The sequence below is a fragment of the Onthophagus taurus genome, chromosome 2 (assembly GCF_036711975.1).
Source record: "Onthophagus taurus isolate NC chromosome 2, IU_Otau_3.0, whole genome shotgun sequence".
Taxonomy (NCBI): Eukaryota; Metazoa; Arthropoda; class Insecta; order Coleoptera; family Scarabaeidae; genus Onthophagus; species Onthophagus taurus.
This window is the reverse complement of record NC_091967.1, coordinates 19,607,891-19,632,600: the sequence shown is the minus strand read 5'-3', so window position 1 is coordinate 19,632,600 and position 24,710 is coordinate 19,607,891. Positions and strand designations below refer to the sequence as shown.

General features: G+C 36.3%; 1 protein-coding gene and 1 long non-coding RNA gene across 3 annotated transcripts in view; both read left to right on the top strand.

Annotated features, from left to right (window-relative positions):
* LOC111415189 (GATA-binding factor C-like) overlaps positions 1 to 23,705 on the top strand; it is a 75,192-nt gene extending 51,487 nt beyond the window's left edge. For both annotated transcript variants that reach the window (XM_023046743.2, XM_023046744.2), the window contains 3 exons: positions 11,649 to 11,783; positions 18,553 to 18,930; positions 22,395 to 23,705. In XM_023046743.2, the coding sequence (XP_022902511.1) occupies positions 11,649 to 11,783; positions 18,553 to 18,930; positions 22,395 to 22,421 (540 nt within the window). In that variant the 3' untranslated portion in view covers positions 22,422 to 23,705. The remainder of the gene's footprint in view (positions 1 to 11,648; positions 11,784 to 18,552; positions 18,931 to 22,394) is intronic.
* Positions 15,305 to 16,756, top strand: LOC139429047 (uncharacterized). The gene is made up of 2 exons (XR_011639751.1): positions 15,305 to 16,308; positions 16,409 to 16,756. It is a non-coding gene; the product is annotated as an uncharacterized lncRNA (long non-coding RNA).
* Positions 23,706 to 24,710: the final 1,005 nt, after the last annotated feature.

Here is a 24,710-nt window from a genome sequence, read left to right as displayed (position 1 = left end):
AAATAACGGCGGCGTCCGCATTAATAACTTTATAAGAAGCGCGGCTGGTTGTGGGGTTTATAAAATTATAAATTGTCACTTTTGGTGGTCCGCCACTCCTGCTGGGCACGGGTATTCTTCGCGCCCGACCAAAAGGGCGTAACGGATGGACCCGCATAAATTATCACGAGCAACGAGACCCATGTGACGATTTTATTGAATTTTTTTATTAGGTTACGGTCCAATTAAACTCCCCCGATGCATACAAATCCTTTTATTTGCATACATATATCTAGGATCCGGTTTCATATTTCATAAATTACCTATTACTAACTCATAAAAACATAGAAAAAAATATCATGTGACTTGAATGACAGAAAAAATTCTTTAAAGTAACGAATTCATTGCAAAAAATAAGTAGATATAATAGTAGTAACATAATATTAGCATCTCGATTGTTTTTAAGATATTCTCGTGTTAACACTTGTTATGAAGGATTCTTTACAAAGATTAAAAACATCTTCAAGTTAAAGTTGAGGTTAACAACGGGAAGCATCGCGGTCGGAAGTGGTACTTTATCTGATTACATTCTTAGCCTTTTTTTCTTGTTCAAACTGGCACTTTAATTTTTAATTGAGATAAATGAATCATGATATATATAATATCCAGACAATTCTTTGTCAAACTTTAAGAAACTTAAAATATATGAAATAAATCTGTTCATTACTGGTTGAAAAATGGAAAGATATTTGTTATTTAACGATTTAATAGAATCTGTCAATTATAAATGAACTATATAACAAATCTTCTGTGAAGTTCGAGAGTCCGAGAATTCTCAGTTCAGAGGTGCACTTCTTCCGATAAGAATAACATCAAATACGGAGATACGGATGTCTACTGGACTACTAAGCCAACCCAATCCAAACCGAGTCAACATGCTCGAGGAGATACATCCATAATCATAAAACATAATATACAACACTTCCAAGGAGTGGAGATCCGAAAGTATGAAATACAAGCCACCATTGTTACCATCAAAAGGAATAGTAATTTGTAAAATTAGGCCTAGGTTCATCATTGGAGGAGACTTTAATGTTAAACATACATCGTGGGGTTTGTTGCTGCTGGACTTCTTCATTTCCAAGGAAATCTTATCAAATCATATTGAAATTGAAATTAACAGCTAACCACATCCTAGTGCACAACAATAAGCCATCAAATAAGTAATCAAACAAAGTTTTACTAACAAACATACTGAGTGGGGCAAGTTTGAAGAACAAAAATACTCTCTTGCAGTTTTCCTAGGCATTTAACAGGGTCCGACACCAGGGACTTGTCTAAAAGTTGGATAAAATGTGCCACGATTATATCGTTCTGAAAGAGAGTTTAGAGTGTCACATAAATGGGCATTCTCTGCTGCAGATCCACAAGGCAGTGTCTTATGACCACTTCTTTTTACTGTTTATCGCAGATGGTTTAATTTCCAATGATGCTATACTTGGGATATTCGTTCCGATATAGATATTATGCTAGAAACCTCAACTTAAATGAAAGCTATGGAAAAACTTCAAGTATCAGTTAACTAAATTAGGGATTGCAAAATACAGCAACTTAACTATGTCTCTTGGAGGATGACTCATTCCTCAAGCAGAATCAACAAAATATCACGGTCTCCTCCTTGATGGCAGACGGAACTAGAAGCATCAAGTTAGACAGAAATCTCAGCAGATAAGACTCAAAAGTAGAGAAATGCATAGATTAGTTGGTAGATGCTCCTAACTTGACCTGCGATCAAAGAGACTAGGTTATCAGTCTATCATTAAGCCGATTTGGACTTACGGGATCATCCAACGTAGTCAAAACACATTTCTTAGACTGATAATCAATGCTTATCGTTATGTAGCTAGTCAAGATCTGCATGATGACCTCGAAATCATGTGGTTTGTAGCCACATGATTTCGCAGCGAAGCATGAAATATGGCTGATGCAACATCTCAGCGTTCAATCCATTACTTTTATAGTGTTAAAACTATATTTAATTTAAGTAAGACTTCACCAATTTGATGCTATTTTCCATATGTCATTTGTAAGTTGGAGGAAAAGGATGCGTCAATTCCTTTTTTATCTTGCAGCACGCGTAATCATTCCATTCTTTCAGTGTAAATGAAAAAAATACATGGATTACTACATGTCTTTTTATTATTCCTGTATGAAACAACTAAAATGTAGTTCTAATATCAACAAAACAATATTTTTCTTTAAAACCTAAAAACTACGTAGCAAAAAGTGCTGGGCGTATCCACTGGTTAGAAAGGAACACTTTTTTTATACTTTTGTTTGTTACTCTACCACAATAATGGCAATTCGAATTTCTGACATAGTTTTTTCGGTGTTTCATTATTTAGTATTAGTAGGTATATAGGATTTCAAGACGTTTGATCATAAATGGCTCAATCTTCTCAATATATAGAAATTGCTTACATTCTGATTCATTGACTGATTCATTTCCTTCTATCTTTAATGTTGTTAACTTGTGTACTAATTATTACAAAGTAGCTACTCCACTCTTGTCACATCCAAAATATACAAACCCTTTACCAATTGTTGCAAATTTTTGTAATCATCACTTTCATCCAGATCATAACTCTATGGAAAAATGATAACCAAACATTTCCCGAAAACCCGAAACTTTCTAGTTCTAGGTCTAGTGTTAGTTCAATAAAAATATACAACATAATATCTAGTATTAACTAGCATTACCTAACACTGTCTCTTGAATTAACATTACACATAGAACTAGAAGCATTCGGGTTTAGCCGTATGTCTCTTAAGACGGCTAAACCCGAATGTTTCTAGTTCTAGGTTTAGTGTTGGTTCTACAATGTGTTAATTAATTATCGTACCCGACGTCATCATTGTAAGTATGCAACCGATATCACAGTATTGGTATTGGAATACGCAAATCCCTTATTGTGCGATTTGTACTGTGATATTGGTTGCATACTTGCAATGATAACGTCGGGTACGATAATTAATAAACACACTGTATTTTTAGCTTAAGAAAAATATACCACAATAAAACACTGAATTGAATAAGAAGTAAAACTAGAACTAACACTAACATATAGCTTTAAAAAATTACACTGTGTAAACGTGACTTTTCATTTTACTCCTTCGAATTAAAAAATAGAGATTAGTTGGTCAACTGATTTGAACTTTTTTAAGTAACTCATTAGGCGTCTTGTTAACAAGTTAACAAGATGAGAGCCGATCGGTTTCGATCAGGTAATCTTATCGAAGAATCTCTTCGGGAGGAAGAGGAGGAGGTCTCCTTTCCGAATCAATCGGCGCATTCCTCCGACTCAAGATGCCAGAAGACGCGAAGGAAGACGGTTTTGTAAAGGCGTACGACATCTATCAGAAAGCGTCCGGGACCTTTCTACTCTCCATTATTTGTCCATCGATCGTGCATAACCGTTCCGGACGGTACGGAGAACGCGGAGAGAAGAGAATGATCGTCGGTATGATTGACCTTTGATTCTTCCATCCGCTAGGGATTAGCGGTGTTCCATTGGTAGCTCTACACGGATAGGACACAATCGGTCGACGAGGGAGAAAGGATAATCGAGGGAAAAGAGACACGACAGGTACGGTCCAGATCCACAATGACAATAAACCACTTAGATAGGATGATGCCGGCGAATGCGCGCGGGGCACACGCTGTCGCTGTGCCGGAATGACGTTCTTCGAATAAAGCAAAGAAGAAAAAAAAACCAGAACCTTTTGTCGTTATAAAAGCTTTTTGACGCGCGGTCCGAACTTTAGTCCAATATGACGGGGACCTGTCTGTTTGGAATTTATATTCCCTTAGAAAAAAAATTTACTCAAAAGATAAATTTTTAGTTAAACCAAGAAAAAAAAATTGTTAACTAACACAAACATTTATCGAATTCCTAAATTTTTCTTTTCGAGTTTATCCTTTTCTTTAAAGGTATCAGAAGATGGATGGCGGTCACACAGCGAAATGGGCGCAATTACGGCTGAAAACCAAATGACAAACAGAGCCAATTTATTTGGCGAAACGGTCGCCGTTCGGGTGGCTTGGGCCCGGTGTGTACGGACGAGGTGCAGACTGCACCGGTGGCACCGACGTCTCGCGGTCGTTTTTTGCCCTTTTCGCGGAGCCCCGGTCTGAATTATTCGTGTCCAGTTGTGTTCCAGGGAATGTAAAACGCGCGGCCCTAGTTAACATATTGTCAGCGGACCTCGGGGACCCAGAACCGCATATTTACTAACTCTCGGACCCGCTTTTAGCATTTTTGGCGAGCGCCTCCTTCATGCACTAGTTTTAAAACTCATTTCATTTCTTCTTTTTACTTTATTTACACGAAAATTTTGTTTATGTAAGTCACATTACATTTTGAATTAACCTTCCAGTAAAATGAAACAATACGGATTGAAAATTATCATCACTATTGCAACTGTTCTCCTTTATCAATTCTTGTTTGGGATTTTGGCTTTCAAAACTATTGATTTTAAACTCTAATTGGAAATGTTTGGTTATTATTCTTCCATAGAGTTATGATCTAGATGAAAGTGATGATTACGAAAATTTGCAACATATGGTAAAGGGTTTGTATATTTTGGATGTGACAAGAGTGGAGTAGCTACTTTGTAATATAGTGTTAGTTCTAGTTTTATACTAGCAATATCATCAGAACTAACACAAGACCTAGAACTAGAATCATTCGGGTTTAGCCGCACGTCTCACAAGACGGCTAAACCCGAATGCTTCTAGTTCTAGGTATTGTGTTAGTTCTTGTTATAGTGCTAGTGCCAAATTAGAACTAATACTAGACCGAGAACTAGAAACATTCTGGTTTAGCCGCACGTCTCTCAAGACGGCTAAACCCGAATGATTCTAGTTCTACGTCTTGTGTTAGTTCTAGTTTTACACTATCACTAGAACTAAAACTAGACCTAGAACTAGAAACATTCGGGTTTAGCCGCACGTCTCTCAAGACGGCTAAACCCGAATGATTCTAGTTCTAGGTCTTGTGTTAGTTCTGATGATATTGCTAGTATAAAACAAGAACTAACACTATATTACAAAGTAGTTCTAGTTGTTAGTTCTAGTTTTATACTAGCACTATCATTAGAACTAACACAAGACCTAGAACTAGAATCATTCGGGTTTAGCCGTCTTGAGAGACGTGCGGCTAAACCCGAATGTTTCTAGTTCTCGGTCTAGTATTAGTTCTAATTTGACACTAGCACTATAACAAGAAGTAACACAAGACCTAGAACTAGAAGCATTCGTGTTTAGCCGTCTTGAGAGACATGCGGCTAAATCCGAATGTTTCTAGTTCTAAATCTTGTGTTAGTTCTAGTCAAGGTAGTAAGTAGCGCTAGTTAGCATAAGATATTACTATGTTGTATATGTTTAATGAACTAAAACTAAAACTTATGAGAGTATCTATAGATACTTATGTTTGTTGAATAAAGTGGATTGAAAATTTCGTCGAAAATCGTATCGCCATCTGCTGGAAAAAATCGAAGGTGGTCGCGGAATGTGGTAGTGGCCGATAGGCGGCGCGGTAGGCGGCGGGTGCGGGACTACTATTTTATGTACTTGTAGACGGCCGGTTAACACCATAGCGTACAATCGCGTTTTTACGGTTTTTATTTTTCTGCGAGAGCTGCGCGGTTCCTAGAATCGAGTCGCCGGTCGCGGACGTCGAAGAAACATGGCGTTTGCGAACCGTTTGTCACTTGTTCCTTTCGGTTTTGTTTCACTCACAATCACATGACCCAAGAATACCAACTTTCCCATTTTTATTCTTATTGTTCTTCAACACTTTTTGTTTTTATCCAAATCGATTGATATCTTTATATTAAAACAAAAAAAAAAAAAGAAATTGTGAAGACATCAAATCATTTTTTGTGTAAAAAAAGTTTTCTCACATAAATTGTGCGTATATAAAATCTTCTATGATCCATCTGCGACGGAAGCGATATAAGAAAGAAAAATCGTGAAAAAAAAAGTGATAATTCGTCGGAACAGGTGACGGTGCGAGCATCCAGCAGGATTTTCTTAACGTACGACGACCCGAACTTGAGGGGTTCCCCGCCGCACCTGCGCCCCTCGCGAAAACCGTAAATCAAATTTCAAATAGGTAGGCGTTACTTGATTAAGCTCACGACCAGGATATATGCGCGCCGGGGCCGAGAGAAGAAGATCGTAACCGAATCTTCACGCACGGGGCCCTCACCCTGCACCCCGATCGATAATTCCAACCTATAATTACCGGGGCCCCTTATACTAAAGAAGAAAGTGAGTGAGAGATTTTTTCCCGATACCGATGCCGCTTGTTTGCCCAAAACGACCAAGAGGAAGCGGTCATGTGGGAAAATGGTGCTTTTAATTTGGGTCGCGATTTATGTTGGGGGCCCCCGCTAACGGGGCGGCGTTAATTTTGTAATTTTTTAATTTTACGTTTTTATTTTCTTTCTTCGTTACTTTTTTTATACATCTTTTGTTGTTGCTTTGGGACGAGGGTCTCTCTTCTGCTTTTGGTTGGACGTGTGGGAACGGACGTCTTAAGACAAACGGGGAGCGCGTAGGTGGACCCGTCGACGCGTATCCGGCGCTAGATTTATGCCTTTTAATTACGCCATTAGGGCTACGGACCGACTGCTATTTAAATATTCCGACGGTTTCGCGACTTCCTACTTCTTTGTTCGGCGCCGGTTAACTATTAGTCATCGAATACCTATGAATTTACAACTTCTTATTATTATACCTTTATCGATATTAGTTCAAATTAATGTTACGTAAATTATTTATTGATGCTCCAAATTTGGATGTTTTCTTTTTTTTTTTCTTTTTGTGATAAAGATCGAATGTGCTCGTTAGGTTCACATTGTTCACATCCAAATTCGGTAATAACCACGGAGACGGTTTCGTAGTACGTTGAAAGGTTTACAAAGAAAACGTCGATCAACAACGTGGTTGTCTTCGTTTGGTACGGGTTTTTCTTGTCGAAACACGCGCGTCCTTTTACAGGACTTAACCGGACCACTAGCAACCTGCAGCAGCAGCATCAGAATCGGGTAGCAAGAAGGTAACAGCAGAATGGAGAAGAGACAAAAAGCGGGACCACAAGATAGTATCCCGCCCGGTGATCTACACAGATTGCGATCGATCGCATCCATCTGAGACGTCAATCACGGCTTCACGTGTCAATCAACCCGGACACTTGTTATGCCTTGTCGTACACGGCTGTTTTATGGCCCGGTCCCGGTTAAACATTGACACATATCTCGACGGGATCGCCGATATTCGAGTTCGGTTGGCTGCTGTTTGCTGCTGCTGTTGCTGGTTTTGCTGCTTGCTGCTGCTGCTGTTGATGGTGGTGGTGGCGAAGCTCGGGGCCCCCGAGAATCTCATTAATAAATATGAGGCGAACGCTCGCTCTGTGCCGTTTATTCAAAGTAGCAGGACAATGCGTTAAAACGCATTTGGTCGCCGCTAACAATCCGCGAGCCAGGGAGAAATGTCGCGAAAGGTTGACCTAAACGGCTACGGACTGTCGTAAATCCACAACGCATTCAAATCCCAGCCACTCAGACTCTCTGATCCCTAAGAGTCACAGAGACCATTACGACATTTTTGTTTAAACTTCGAACAGGCGCGTTATCATAAAATTTATGACAATTTTTGCTTTTATAATATATCTCCTTATATTATGCATTTAACTCTAAAGTATTCATGTAACTATGTTTTTTAAACATTATGAGAAAAAAATATATTGTCTTTATGCCAAAAAACTTACACATTAATTGCTGATTTATAAGGCCATATTTATATTATGGAATGTATTTATGGATATAAATGTATCATAAACAGATTTTGACTCATACATGAAGGTTTTGGCTCGTTTGCACGTTTTTGAAACATTGTTGCACAAAAATGCACAATTTTGTCGAAATCGAAATTTTATTCTTCTTCAGTTTTTTCATTCAACTTAGAAATTTATTGTGGTAAGTAATCAGATGGTCCGTATGTTGTATCTAACAAACTGATGAATGTTGGAAAGAGATTAGTTAAACCAATTGAAAATTTTAACAGAAATGACGGTGATACTATTATACGCGAGTTCTATTTTCCTCACACCAGTAGATTTGATAAAGGTCGGAAGTGTCACCTAAAATCACAAAATACATTAGACTTGTATGAAATTTCATCAGTTTTATTAAAGAGTATACGACACGAAATAGCAAAACCATTAACAGATGCTGTCAATCAATGCATGCTAAATGAAATTTACCCAGAAGAATTTAAAGTTTCAAAGGTAGTGCCACTTTTCAAGAGAGGTGACAAAGCGAATTGCGCTAATTACAGCCCCATCGCAATACAAGCAACACTATCCGAGGTCTTTGAACGAGTAATAAAGAAGCGACTGATTGATTTTCTTGAAAGTCACAACATATTTAGCACCGAACAACACGGTTACCGAAAGCATCATCAGCTGTTACTTGTCCTTTGGAGCTGATAGCAAATGCTTTCAACAAAAAGGAAGAAGCACTACTCAAATTCTGCGATCTAAGAAAGAAGAACTTCACTTTCACTCTTCAGGACATATCTCCAGGATAGAACACAAATGGTTTACTAGAAAAAAAGATTCTCGGCAAGAAGACAGGACAGGGAGTAATAATAATAACTTACCACAAACCTTAACGGCTTATTTGACGTGCCTTTTCGCTGATGATACTTCGCTGTTGGTGACATCTCGAGACAGACAGGAACTCCTCGGAAGGTCCGAAGAAGTCGAGCTGGAAGCGAAAGAGTGGTTCGCCAGCAATAAGCCAAAACCGAATGGAAAAAAGACGCAATCACTCATACTTACCAATAGAGAGCCAGATACGGGACATACGATTAAATTCCTTGGTCTTAACATAGATTCCCACCTGAAATGAAATTTACATGTAGAATATGATACAAAAAAGTTTGCCACAGCAACATATCTCATCAGAAGAATAAGGATGATCTCAACCCCTGAAGCTGCAACAACCGCCTACTTCAGCCACTTTAATTCGAGATAGCTGCAGAAGCATAGTTAAAGTGATGCAAATATTAACTGTCCCTTGTGTCTACATATTGGCGGCAGTTACCCTTCTGCATAAAAACATAATAGATATTCATCTCATAGTGATATCCACCAACATGACACTAGGCAGAAGCACAGGATCGTCATTCCACAACACCGCATCAACAAAGCACTAATTATATGTGCATAAAATTATATAATAAATTGCCATCAGCCTATTCTGAGTTGCCGTTGCCCATGTTCAGAGGGAAAGTGAAGCGATTGTTACCACAATACTCTTTCTATTCAATAGAGGAATACTTAAATTGCATTTTTTATTGAATATTATTATTATTTTCTTGTATTGTTGACTATTGTACGCACATTTCTTTGCGACAAATAAACATTACTAGCGTTGCTCTAGCAGATTATCTACTACAGAAGAAAATAACACTGACTGGAACAGTAAAAAAGAACAAGCGAGAAATCCCATCCGAATTTTTATCAAATAAAAGTTAAGCCGTTAATTCGACATTATTTGGATTTCAAACAAACAAAATGTTGATTTCTTATGTACCACACAAAACTAAAGCCGTTCTTCTCCTTTCCACGATGCATAATGACGAAAAAATTAATGTAGCTACAAATAAACCCTAAAACCTACAAATAAAAAATAAATTTTTATTGAACTAAAATTGGAACTAACATTAGGCCTAGACCTTGAAAGTATCGAATGTTTCTAGTTCTAGGTTTAGTGTTAGTTCTAATTTTACACTAGCACTATAACTAGAACTAACACAAGACCCAGAACTAGCATCATTCGGGTTTAGCCGTTTTGAAAGACGTGCAGCTAAACCCGAATGTTTCTAGTTCTCGGTGTAGTATTAGTTCTAATTTTACACTAGCACTATCACTAGAACTAAAACAAGACCCTTCTTTTTTCAATTTGAAAACACTCCTCCGAGTACAACAATAGAGTATAGTTCTAGGTCTAATGTTAATTCTAATGACAATGGTAGGTAGCGCTAGTTAGCATAAGATATTACTATATTGTATATTTTTATTGAACTAAAACTAGAACTAACACAAGACCTAGTTTTACACTAGCACTATCACTAGAACTAACACAAGACCTAGAACTAGAAACATTCGGGTTTAGCCGCAAGTCTCTCAAGACGGCTAAACCCGAATGATTCTAGTTCTAGGTCTTGTGTTAGTTCTGGTGGCAGTGGTAGGTAGCGCTAGTTAGCATAAGATATTACTATGTTGTATATATTTATTAAAATAAAACTAGAACTAACACTAGACCTATATCTAGAATCATTCGGGTTTAGCCATATTGAGAGACCTGCGGCTAAATCGGAATATTCCTAGGCAGCTGGCAACATCTCGCATTTTCCTAGTGTAATTTTTGCTTAAAACTGACCACTAGCAACCCTTCTTTTTTGAATTTGAAAACACTCCTCCGAATTAAACAATAGAGTATAGTTCTAGGTCTAATGTTAATTCTAATGACAATGGTAGGTAGCGCTAGTTAGCATAAGATATCACTATGCTGCATATTCTAATTAAACTAAAACTAGAACTAACACTATCCACTGCTTAGAAAAGGTACACTTTTTTTTATACTTTTGACGTCATCTTTTTCGAAGCAAAACTACTCAATTCCTGTACTATTAAGCTATGTTGCATTTTATTCTGGACAGTGCAAGTGCATTCATACTGTTACTGCATTTATATATTGCAAGTTAATCTCGGTATGTAGTTTGTAAATGTTGTTAGATTTCAAAAATTACTCGATTTCATTGATTTTATTTTATGTTATTTACGGTTAATACGGATCTGATGCCATAAAGTTTACGACGCGTGCCTTCTCGTGTTATAAAATCGAGGGCTCGAAGGTTAACAAACATAAAAATATATTTTCTCTTAGTATTTGATGAATTGGTTTAAAATTAGTTACATATTTGAATCTCTCATCCAATTAAACATGGTTATAGAGTAAATTCGATTGGGTTCTCGGCATATTCGCGCCCTGCAAACACCCCATTAACCCCAATCGACGCCACGAAACTTTATTATCCACGAAAAGCAATACAATTACGCGATTCCGAGCGACTAATTCGCCCCGCGACATTAATTCAATTTATCGGTTGTTTACAACCCGCCTATATATACGCCCCTAGTATCTTTCAATCAATCAAAGTGGTGGTGGTGGCAAAGTTCGATTTGCGTCCCTCTCACCGTTTCCTCTCCTGTCCTCTGTCGTCGAAGGGTCGTTAAGTTCCCGCTGAAGCAGCAGGAATCCCTTCTTATCTCCGGGATCGACTGTCCAATTAAGTCCGACAATGGATTCTCGTCCCGTCGAGTTCCCGACGACGGTGAAAACTGAAAACCGACGATGAGAGCGTCGGGACGCGGTTCTCATCGGCAACGAGATTTTTTCTGTTCTTTTTTTATTAGTAGTAGTACTTTTTAATTTTTTTGTTGGGATTTTGTTCGGTTGGGTTGAGAGGGATTTTCCGTTCGGTTGCTTCTAGTCCGTGACTGACGGCGTCTTTTCTGTTCTTGACGTTGCAGAGCCTGCAGAGCGCCGCGAGACGGGCAGGAACCAGCTGTGCGAACTGCAAGACCACCACAACAACACTCTGGCGGCGTAACCAAAACGGCGAACCAGTCTGTAATGCCTGTGGACTCTACTACAAATTACATAATGTAAGTATTTATTAATTAAAAATTATCCCAAATCGCAACGATACCTACTCATATGATAATGATAATGATAACAAACTTTTTTCCACGGTGAGATAAAATTTTGGAACTCAAGACACGTTCATACATCGAACGCATTCCGAGAATCGTTCGAAGGCCGACACCATCAATAAATAAATATAAATAAATATATCGCGGCTATTCCCAAAATTTGCATACAACCAACAACCGAACCCGACAACCCCTTTGTGTGAACGAAACCGTTCGCCGAACAATTCCCATTCAATCGCACCCGTATATTGTTGCACATAATAATTATATGACCGACAATTTCTGGCATTCCTCGTGAAGACGTCACGCGTCGTCCGGCCAGAAGATGAAAATTGCGAATACAATATCAAGGGGAGCCGCAACCGACCGTGTTCGGTCTCTCCTCGTCATCGCGATGTGTCCATCTCCGTTCGGCACAACGAAGAGGATAAGGCGCCCCCGTGCACTGACCGGGACTCGCACTCGCAATACTGATTATGTTATTAATATGAGAGACGACGTCGACAACGTCGTACTGCACAAAGGAGCCGCGGTTTCGTCTTTATTTGTCTTACAAACCAAAACAAAGAAAAATAATGAAGACAAACACACACAAATATAACATATATAAAGAAACTATGATACATAATAATTTTAAACACAACAGTGTAACAATAACGGTTGCGAAAAGGACTATTGTACCAGAAAAAAGAAGGATACATAAATTTTGCGTCTAATCTAAACATTAAATCTCTTACTAACATCCCCTTGCCCTATCATTAGTCCTTCCTTAAGATACTTTTCCTCGGTACAATACACCCCAAAATGATACTTTATCCCCTACAATAGCATCGGAACTCCCGTCGTTTGTTGTCACTACTCTTGCAGCATTCTTTGCTCAAACATCGCCGCCCCACTCGACGACACTTAGTTCTCTACGTCATTGTGACATCTTAAATTACACTTCGGGATGTTATTCGTTTACGCTCCCTTTACCTTTTCCTTTTTTTTCCTGTATTGTCCTTTCAATTCCCTTTGATCTTAAAAAAAATCCGACAAACTTAAAGTAATCGAAACCGTTTATCAGATCTCGAGGTATGAAAAAAATTTATATCATATCCACTGTTTGCCAAGAAGAAGATTACGTTGATGGATTAAGTTTTGGTATTATGACTGGTGGGGTAATATTGATATAATTAACGGTTATTTACAAAGAATACAAGTTTTATTGGTCATTTCATTTGATTAATGTTAAACAATTTTAAGTTTATTGGGCTACAACCAGGTTAGAAGATGAAAATGTATAGTTTAGATGAATATGATCAAAATTCATAGTATAGCATAATATCTCAGAACCCAAATCGGTTGTTCAAGTTCTTTCAGATTCCACAGCTTAAATAGCTGAAAAGTAAAATATAGGACCTTGTGATACAAATAATATGATACTTCTTTGGAAAGATGACTCATCATTACAAGCTACTTTGATCAAGCGCATATTCCAATAATCCAACGTTTTAATCTTTTAAAACCCAGATACAACTTCGAAACGTTGATATGCTAATGACTACGAGGAATGAAAAAATGTTTTATCGTATCTACTGTTTGCTAAGAAGAAGATTATGTTGATGGATTAAGTTTAAATGTTATGACTGGTGGGATAATATTGATATAATTAACGGTTATTTACAACGAATACAAGTTTTATTGATCATTTCATTTGATTAATGTTAAACCATTTTAACCATATGAGTCAGCATAAATAGTGTACTGGGCTACAACTAGGTTAGAAGGTGAAAACGTATAGTTTAGCTAAATATGATCAAAATTCATAGTATATTATAATGTCTCAAAACCCAAATCGGTTGTTCAAGTTCATTCAGATTCCACAGCTGAAAAGTAAAATATAGAACCTCATGATACAAATAACATGACACTTGTTTGGAAAGATCTCATCATTACAAACTACTTTGGTCAAGCGTATATTACAAGAGTCTTCTAAAACTAATGCCGTTGCTGCTCTGTCATCAAAGTCTACATCCAGACTGAAGTAGCTATCCATGTTGAAATTTAGCAAGTACGCATCTTAATGATGTGATCATAACCTGCTCGATGGACTATACTACTCGACGTATACTGTTAGGTTATAAGATGTTGTATGACCTTTTGTAAATATTTTGTTCAAGGCTTTATAACCAAGGTTGCTAGTGGCCGATTTAACCGATACAATTAAACATAAATCGCTGCCAACATATGCATTTTGGAAAATTGGTTAAAACAGTAATTCAATAACAGCTACTTAATACCTTTTAAATGCAATGAGATAATTACAGCTAAACTCTCCACCGATGGAGATACAACTTCGAAACGTTGGTATGCTAATGACTATTGTATAACAAACCGAACTTATCTTTGAAGAACGAAAGAAATCCGGGGCGAACCCAGTTGCAGCTGAGACCATTGCTAGATACTGCAAAACAATAAACAAGTAAACAGTAAAACATACAGTTTAAGATAAATTTGTATACAATACTTATTTGTATACCAAACTTGCGTAATTTTATCTTTCACGATTAAGATTAAATATAGCCGAGATCGTTTACGGGCGAGGCGATACAACCGTTACCATCAAAAACAAACCTCGATCTTGATCCATATGAAATCGATACTGAAAATATGTTGCTTTATGTCTTTTGGATGTAATGAGTGTAGAAAGTCTCAATAGCAACACTTTGTTTGCAAGCGGTCTCGTATATGATGTGAATGTTAAATTGTCAATGTTATCAAACTAAGATATAAAACAAAAATAGGTTGGACAGGATTTTGAAATAATTGGCGATTTCTTCTTACAATTGCTAATATAGTTGTTTAGCTATTACGTGATCAAAGAAATCTTCATACATTCACAACCAATTTAGGTTCAATAGTGATGATTCTAAGAACAAATTTGGTTTAACATCTTGACGTCGCCTTTAAGTATTCTTCCAGAATAATTTATTATGGAAAAAATTTTTAGAATATCCAGAAATGGAGTTATTTTATGTACTAGAAGCATTTAACACCACTTCCTAACAAGAATATCGTGGAGATAATTATAGCATAGGATTTTTCGATCAATAAGAGGAAATGGAAAACAAGTTTCACATCTGTATCCACACTAAAAATATTACCATTTCCATGTTTCTTTGCATCACATTGACCTCTTTGTCTTGAGCGTCATATCGATGTGTATCCATGAATTACAACCCAAAAATTTTATCGGTTCTAAACATTCTGAAAAAATCTGCTTTGCTCTTTTGTATTGTCACCAATAAGGCTCCATACAATTGTTATATGTCGAAGTTCTGCATTCTCGTGACCAGAATCGGAAGAAATATGTGAACTTTGAGTAACAATACCTTCTATTATTCGATCAATTTCTGATAAAAATTCGTTATCAATTGTAGTTTCGCATCTTGTTCAATCTAATTCATTTACATCATGTTGCTTCCTTGCTTTCTTTTCTCACTTTTAGAAACACAAGAAGATAATGAAGAAAGCTCATATTCAGATAGATATGACGAGAAGTCGGAGTCATCTCATTTCATCCTAAAGCGTTTATAGCCTAGCTATGTTTTTCTCTCGTAGAATATTTTGATTACTTTCCGTGGCATAAATTATGCAGATGTCATGCAAGAATCATATAATAGCATGTTTGATTTGGCACCCACCACGAATATGGTTTTTAATGTCATTGTGGAAAAGCTACTTGCCCTCTACCTTACAGTTTAATTTTGGTTGATGTTTATTAATGTGACTCCATCACTTTGTTAATCAACTTCTTTCACTCTGCTATCAAAAAACCATATTTAACAATTTGGTTCCTGAAATCTTACAGTCTTGACTACACATTTTTTCAAATATACTGCGCCGCGACGGTAATTTCAGTGTGAGGGCAATTTGCACGGTCAGGAATGCGCCCGAAGGTTGTAATAACGCTAAATTAGGTTAAATTTATTGTCCGCGACGGCACGTGAATCAGGCCGGCGTTTAGTCGCATGACAAGGGGAAAATTGCACGTCAGTCGCGACGGTTTAAATAAACGTGCACGATTAAAATTGCAGCTCAGACTCTCCACTTCTTCTTTTCTCCCTCTTTTCTTCCTCGTGGTCTGCGTAAAGTAAATATACGCACCGTCGTGATTATAGTTGTTTAACATTATAAGTTGCCTTCTCTTTTTGTAAATAAGATTCATCTATAATTTGAACTATCCCATCTAATAATCTCGTTTTGTATGGTATTTTTGAATTACAAATTCAAATGAAATGAGAAAGCCCAACTTGTTTATCCCAAAAAATGTCATTATGATTGAGAAGGTTACGATGACGTTCTGCGTCGAAATTAATATCCATTGTCACTGTATACTAACACTTGGATCTGGAGGAACCAAAAAGATCCTGCAGGTGTTTCCCTGGCGTCCAGTTGATCGATCGTTGGTCGCTTCAAAAGACGTAGTAGAACGGTTAAGTTTCATCGTTTATTCCGTTCATTTTTTTATTCGAAACTTTTTCTTTCTTTATTCTTAAAAATGTTATTTTTTTATTAATTTAATTTCTTTTTAGTTAACGTTCTCGAAACAGTTTCCACGGCAATTACCGCAGTTACAAATTAGGTCGAAAGAAAAGTAATTGCCATCCAGACAGATAATAAACGCTACCGTGCGCGCCGAAATCCTGGGATTTACGGCCGCCGAAGGAACGAAAACGTTGTTAATAACTGTAAATAAGTTCGAGTTTGTACTCCACGTTCGGCTACAATGGCGGCCGCGGGCTGTGTATAACTAAAATAAGAGAGAGGAACCAGTTCCAATTAGTATAAATCAGAAGTGTTAAACGTAGTCGAAAAAGAATTTATATGAAAGACCAGACTTTAAAATATGTATAAAATGAAATAAAACTAATTTACACTTCCATTTTTCAAACTATACTTTATTTTTTAATTTGGAGGAGTGTCTTCAAAATGCTAACTAGCACTACCTACCACTGCCACTAGAACTAAGACAAGACCTAGAACTAGAATCATTCGAGTTTAGCCGCACCTCTCAAGACGGCTAAACCCGAATGATTCTAGTTCTAGGTCTTGTATTAGTTCTAGTTTTAGTTCAATAAAAATATACAACATAGTAATATCTTATGCTAACTAGCGCTACCTAGCACTGCCACTAGAACAAACACAAGACCTAGAACTAGAATCATTCGGGTTTAGCCGTCTTGAGAGACGTGCGGCTAAACCCGAATGTTTCTAGTTCTAGGTCTTGTGTTAGTTCTAGTGATAGTGTTAATGTAAAACTGGAACTAACACAAGATCTATAACTAGAATCATTCGGGTTTAGCCGTCTTGAAAGACGTGCGGCTAAACCCGAATGTTTCTAGTTCTTGGTCTTGTGTTAGTTCTACTGATAGTGCTAGTGTACAACTAGAACTAACACAAGATCTAGAACTAGAATCATTCGGGTTTAGCCGTCTTGAGAGACGTGCGGCTAAACTCGAATGTTTCTAGTTCTAGGTCTTGTGTTAGTTCTAGTGATAATGCTAGTATACAACTAGAACTAACACAAGATCTAGAACTAGAATCATTCGGGTTTAGCCGTCTTGAGAGACGTGCGGCTAAACCCGAATGTTTCTAGTTCTAGGTCTTGTGTTAGTTCTACTGATAGTGCTAGTGTACAACTAGAACTAATACAAGAACTAGAACTAGAATCATTCGGGTTTAGTCGTCTCGAGAGACGTGCCGCTAAACCGAATGTTTCTAGTTCTAGGTCTTGCGTTAGTTCTACTGATAGTGCTAGTGTACAACTAGAACTAACACAAGATCTAGAACTAGAATCATTCGGGTTTAGCCGTCTTGAGAGACGTGCGGCTAAACCCGAATGTTTCTAGTTCTAGGTCTTGTGTTAGTTCTAGTGATAATGCTAGTATACAACTAGAACTAACACAAGATCTAGAACTAGAATCATTCGGGTTTAGCCGTCTTGAAAGACGTGCGACTAAACCCGAATGTTTCTAGTTCTAGGTCTTGTGTTAGTTCTAGTGATAGTGTTAGTGTAAAACTAGATCTAACACTAGACCGAGAACTAAAAACAATCAGGTTTAGCCGTACATTTTACTCCTCCGAATTAAAAAAATAGAGTATAGTAAAGTAAATTTTTTTTTACCTCATTAAAATACTATTCACAAGTTAAATTTGAGTGAATCGTAACTATATACCGTCTTTGCCGCCTTCACTTCGACTTGACAGCCATAAAGCATAACTCTAATTTAGTCGAGATTGTGCGTCCAGATTATGGGAGTCGGCACAAAGTCGATGCCAAGCGGAGGATCCGTCGGGCGAAAAACCGCGCTCATCTCTCCGAGATGATCTGACGTGCTCTGCACGAGATAAGACGACAGTGAGCTTCTGTTTAAACGTTATACACAGGAGCAGAGAGAGTAGAGCGGCTAATAACTCGGTCGGAATTTGAAAAACCGAAACGAATCCATTTGTCACTTGACGTCTCCTGGGTATGGCGCGATACTCTCAGTCCTTATTAATGCGGTAGCCGAGCACCTGTAGCGTCCGAATTAGACGCCATAACTCTTCCGACCCACGCACCGACGGGCGCCGTCTTTGTATCCACCGAAACGTTGCGATTTGTCCTTGTATAACTTCTTGTAGTTCTTATAGCCGTATCAAGTTTCCGCGGCTTATTCCGTTCCAATTGTTTCAGGTGAATAGACCGCTAACGATGAAAAAGGAGGGCATCCAGACGAGGAACAGGAAACTCTCCTCGAAAAGCAAGAAGAAGAAAAGCGGCGGCTGTTTATCACTCGGAGGAATGATGACGGACATGATGAAACCTTTGGATAGCGGTAAAGGAGCTTTTGGAGGTGGTGGATTTGGTTCGATGGGTGGCGGCGGACATCCTCATCTCAACCCGGCACTTCACCCACATCACGCCATGAGTCATTGGTATCAACACGGTGGACATCCTCAAGGATTCGTTTCTGGACCTCCACCACCTGCGCCACCACCAACAGCATCCTATCATCATCATATGAGTAGTCTTAGTGCAGCAGGTTTAGGACTAGCAGCATCAAATGGAATGGTAAGTTTTTAACTAATATAAAAAGACGACAACAAAATAGTATAATAAAATGTGACACAAAAGTACGAAATTGATAATAAAACTTTAAATATAAACTACGAAATTATTTTCATTTAAATTAATTTATATCTAAATGTAGTGCCTTATTACTTTTTAATGTCACCAAATTACTGCGAATGTTTCAAAATTACTCCCAATGGCTGTTGGTTACACCGAATGATTATTCAAATTGTTCCTAATACATCTCAATGCTTCCTAATGCCTTTCCATAGCTCTTTTGGTTGGTTCCTATATTTCCCAATTTCTAATGCAAAATACATAGACATGACTCCAAATTGTTTCTAATTCATGTCAACGACTACCAATTTCTGTCTCTTAATTACACCCAATGCCTCTAAATTACCATGTTTGATTCTTAATAGATTCTACTTATCCCTAATGGTTGCCTTTCCTTCTTTTAGTGCTTAAATTTACTGCAAATGTTTCAAAATTATCCCTAATGTCTTTCATTTACTTCGAATATCAATTCATTTTAATGGTTGTTAGTGGATTTAGCTGACTCGTAATTTATTATTGTTCTTCTCAGTTCTAATTCAAAGAATTCTATCGAGTAGCTTTCATTTAGTTCTGATATATCTCCACCAACTTAGTGTATTTTTTGTGGGCACCTCATACATAACCAATAGCAAAGGACAAACTTCTTCTGGAGACTACAAATTATTACGTAAATGTGGGAAGTACCGTATAGTACAAGGGATGGAACTTCAAATGTCATATAAAGCAATATGAAAGAGATATTATGATTGAGATTGAGATAGGCCAACTAATTCGGTTATTCAGAGCATTGCTATACAGAACGCTTTCATTGATTTGGACAAGATAAGATATATAGTTACACTATTAACACAGGATGGCCAAAAAGGCTCCAGAAAGTTATCGCAATAAGAACAATGTTAACAGAGAGGAAGGTTGGGAGCTCAGTTGAATATGGAAAATATTATTGGATGAAGGATATTCCCACTCTCCTCCGAACGTGGAATGTAGGGAATACTAATTAGTTACTAAAATAAGGTGGAACAACATTGAAAAAAACATATTCCTAAATTGTTGTATTTTTTTGTTAAAAGACTAATAAAAACTAATTGTTTTTGATAGTAGCAAAATATGTGCGAGATATCAGAACATTTTTGAGACAGCGTTTGTAAAATTGAGGTTGAGATATTTAATAAAATAAATAGAAAACCTGAGGGATATAGTAATTATTTGAAGACATGTTGTGTTTTAAGTCAGCTGTAATAGGTTAATCTGGTAGATAGCTTCGTGCCCTATCTTGAATTGCAAGTCCTCAACCGCAAAACACACCGCTCTAATCCTTAGCACATTCCAAACTCACACCTCAACTAAGTCACACATAGCAATCCTAATCCAAACTCGCAACAATTTCTGCCGTCAATTTCAACGTACCCACAACACAAATGCTATAATCTAATATTATCTTTTAAATAGTCAAATGGAAAAAATACAATTCTGAAGCGTAACAAAACAGATTTAAACCCATCTTAAAACTTCTACAAATTCACGTATTTTGCAAAGGCCAACCTCTAACATCCACAAAAATAAATAACCTATATCAATTCCCAAGAAATCGAAATCTCCAAATAAACTAAATAATTCTTTAAATAACAACACGAACCCCCTACAAATCCCAAATTGATTGCAATAAAACAATAATGCAGAAACGGATACCATCATCCTTATTCTCAAACCAAATAACGACTTAACAGTACCATCAAGCTATGTCACTCAGTATCACTCCCACCTTTCATCTGCAAAGTAGCAGAAAAAAATCATCCTCACCAGACTTATTTCCTACTCTCACCCTAATACAAGGTCCTACACTGAAAAAGCCTTCAATACCGTATGGGCCGATGGATTATCCGCAAATAAAACCAGTTCAGATAGCCTCCCTGCCTTATCAAACCTCACCAAATCTCTTTTCCTGCAAGATAAAAGTTAAAATCAACTACATCTTATCAAAACCTAAGAACATCGAATCTGGAGTATCACCAGGAGCAGTTATTATCGTCCCACATCTATTCAGCGTTAACACCGCCGATTTGTCAAATCTCCCAAATAAAGCTCGCCAACATGACAGTCATCTACGCCCACTCCAAAGATTCCAAAAACTGCCTATACTCGCACTCATTTAACATATAATAGATGCCACGAAATATATTACTATCTATAGAAAATATCTGTATTTCCCAAAGTGTCTAAATCCTCATTTACATAAATAAATCACATAAACCCTATCAGAATCCATGTTTTTTTGACTAACAAAAATCTATAGCAAATGCCAAATAAGAAAAAGCTCCTCCTATATGCAGTCGTATTCTTCTTCTTTATCATTTCTCTTAGGTGCCATCATAGCGTTAGGAGGTTGATGGGATTCTCTATCCATCTTCTAGAATTGTTTCAGGTCCTTATCGTACTATATCTCTTCTACATTACCTTCTTATTTTATCTCTGGCCTGTCACTCTTCCGTTCTTTAGCTATGTCCATCATTCTTTAAGGATTCTCTTTTCTGGGTTAGCTATATTAGCTCAGCTGTTTATTCTCTTATACTTTTGTTTCTAATTCGATATTTTCTAGTTTTTGCCACGATCTTTCTTAAGAATTTCATTTCAGCAGCTGTTAGTTTTATGTTATGTTATCTGTCATCGTCATTGGCTTGATATGTAGGGGTTGGTGTATGGTTTTATGGATTTATGTTTTTATATTGGTTTTTACTTCCTTTTTTTCCTGCAATTGTGTTGTTCCATTCTTAGTAATAATGGTACCCAAATATTTGAATTCTACTGTTTCCAGTATCACCTCGTTTACTTGTATATTTATGTTTTCTTCTGCTTGCTGTTTCGGTATGTGCATAATCTTGGTTTTATCAGTATTATATCGTCTACATAGATTAGATCGAAGGTCTTCATCGGTGTAAAACCATTAATAAAACAATGTCAAAATAAAACCATTACAATTATTTTCAACTCTAATGGATACATAAACATCCGACACCTCCACAACGCAACCAAAATCCACCACAACATACTCATTCAATATAAAACACCACCAAAAATCTTACACAAAACTCCAAACATAAATTCCCCACTAACTAAATTCCTCCTTTACCTAGAAAACTTTGAACCATCCTAACTCTACCTAGTAAAACCAGAACAAACTAGTTTTTACAACATTTATAAGCATATGAGTACAATATAATATATTTCAGAAAGAAATGTAGTTCTGAAAACTTTAAAGACTTTATGATGTTAGACGTTGATTTTTAATTAATTATATAATATTCGATAAAGACCATCTGTGCGTACCATTTTATTATTATTATAATAAACATCAATTCTTCAAACATTATTCAAAATTCTCTAAACAATTTGTTTTCTATTAATTTCAGACTGGTTGGAGATCAGAATATACGTGATGAGTTAATCGGCATCCCGAAGAAAACCACTTCAAGTCTTAAGTTTTAGTATGTAAGATTTTAAAATAAAAAAAAAGAAATTTTTGTAAATATTCTACAAACTCTATAAAAAATATAAATAAAAAAATTTTAAGTGAAATGAAAGGGATTAAAGCCGATTAAAAATTAAAAGAAAGTGTGAAGAGTAAAAAATAATAATTCTAAAACGTGTCAATCAAAAAGTTCTTGATAAATTATTAAAGCATTTTTTGATTGATAATCGTTTCGATTGTAATGTGTAAATTTTAAGTACAAAGTTCAGTCGTTTGTAATGTATTGTAAATAGCGTGTAGCCGGCGGAAGTGGCGTCGAAAAAAAGAAACGTCGACGTTGCGGGGTTCGACCTTTTTATTACAAGTGTAAATGTACATAGCGAATGAATTTATTATTGTAATATCGTAAAGAAAAGTGCAATCTTGAACCCGTGCGTTTGTGGACATTAAAAAAAAACATTAATTCTGATCACTTATGCTTGCGTCAAGTCCCAAGTCAAATTTTAATAAAGAAAAACTTTAAAAAAATAATAATATTGGGCGGGGATGATCAGACTTTTACTTTTTATAGACTGCATTTCTTTGTACGTTTATTAATGACACCGATTGACCAATTTTTTAATTATTGTGGAATTAAATTTAAAACTATTTGTGTCTTGTATATTACGCGATGAAATCCGTTTAGAATGTAGTAATTAGAAAAAAAAAGAGAAAAATCTTCTTGTGTTGTTTCCTATTTTCAGTTTAATTAAATGTAATTTATTGTAAAGTACAAATATTAAACATTATTATTTTTTAATTATTATAATTATTAAAGAGATTGTGTAGTTAATTTTAATCTATTTATTTTTTCCCCACTCGTTCGTTGATGCGTAAAATACTAGACACTCAACCTTTGCATGCCATCAGAACAATAGAAATCGAATCATCAAACATTCGTTATCTCTCTTGTCGTACGATTTTTTTTTATTTTTGTTTATTTTTTTATCATGTTCAATTTCAGTTTCTATTGTTCCCCCCATTTACATTTTTGTCTTTTAAATTCGTCTAAAAATAAATTCGGATGACAGAAAACCCAACACTGTCGGTTTTCTAATTAAAATGTGGAAAATTGTATTTTAAATATTAAAAATAGAAATAATTACAAAGCAAAAAAAAATGAATCGATCCAGACGTGTAAATAAAAATAAAAAGAAAACTCGATGTATGTATATCCCCTTTGTGTGATACATAAAAATATTTAAATCCAGAACGAAGTCGTCTTATTTTTTTAAAGTCATCATCGTCCTACCCTTTTTTCCTCAGAATCCCTTGCCTTTTACGAAAAGCGAAACGCGTTAATAAAATTAACATAACAGCTATAAACGGTTGCATGTGGACCGTGTCAAACTCGGATATGGGTTAATAATGGAGAAGAAACCGACTGAATTCAATGTAGCTTATACAAAAAGAAGAAGGTGGGGAAAATTCGTGATACCTGTACAGATGTGGGCAGGTGTCCTCTTCGTTTTTCGAACGTGGAATACATTAAAAACACATTTATTATTCTTCTATTCAGTTTTAAAAAACTATTTAATGAATAATTTAATTGGAAGGAAAACGGTAAGTATATATTTATTTAAAATTTTTACAACTACAACATTAAACTTGATTTAAAAATTTATTTTTAAAGAGTGGTAGAGTTAATGGAAAAATTGTGTTGGTAGAAAAGAAACGATGACTCAGTACATTTTTTTTTAAGTTAAGAACCCAGAAGTGACGGATTTGGCCACACGCTGGCTACCTTTGGGAGACGACCATCTTACCTCACCTCCAAATACCTTTAATAACTAATAAATATGTTAATTAAGGAAGCATGTTATTAGGATGATTACGTATTGTTCAATAAACCTACCTCCTCACGCGGTAATAGGATTATAATTGGACTAGTCTGACTTGGCTGGTTTTTATATACAACTCAACAAACCGAAACGATTTTTAAAGATTTATAGAAATTTTGAATATTATTTTAGAAATTATGAATATTCAAATGTTTTATCAAAACTTTATCAACCCTTTTAATTTGAGTCATAATAACCACAGCGATTTATGGTGTTGGTATGGAGTGGTGACATAATATTTAATTTGTAGTCTTTTGTGATTGAAGCCAATTTTGTTATGACTGTGTTTCTTACTTTGCAATTTATGCATCGCAATACTTATCTTAACCGAACACGATGCATCTTTTGCTTTTCTTTTTTTTGCATTCCGGAAAATG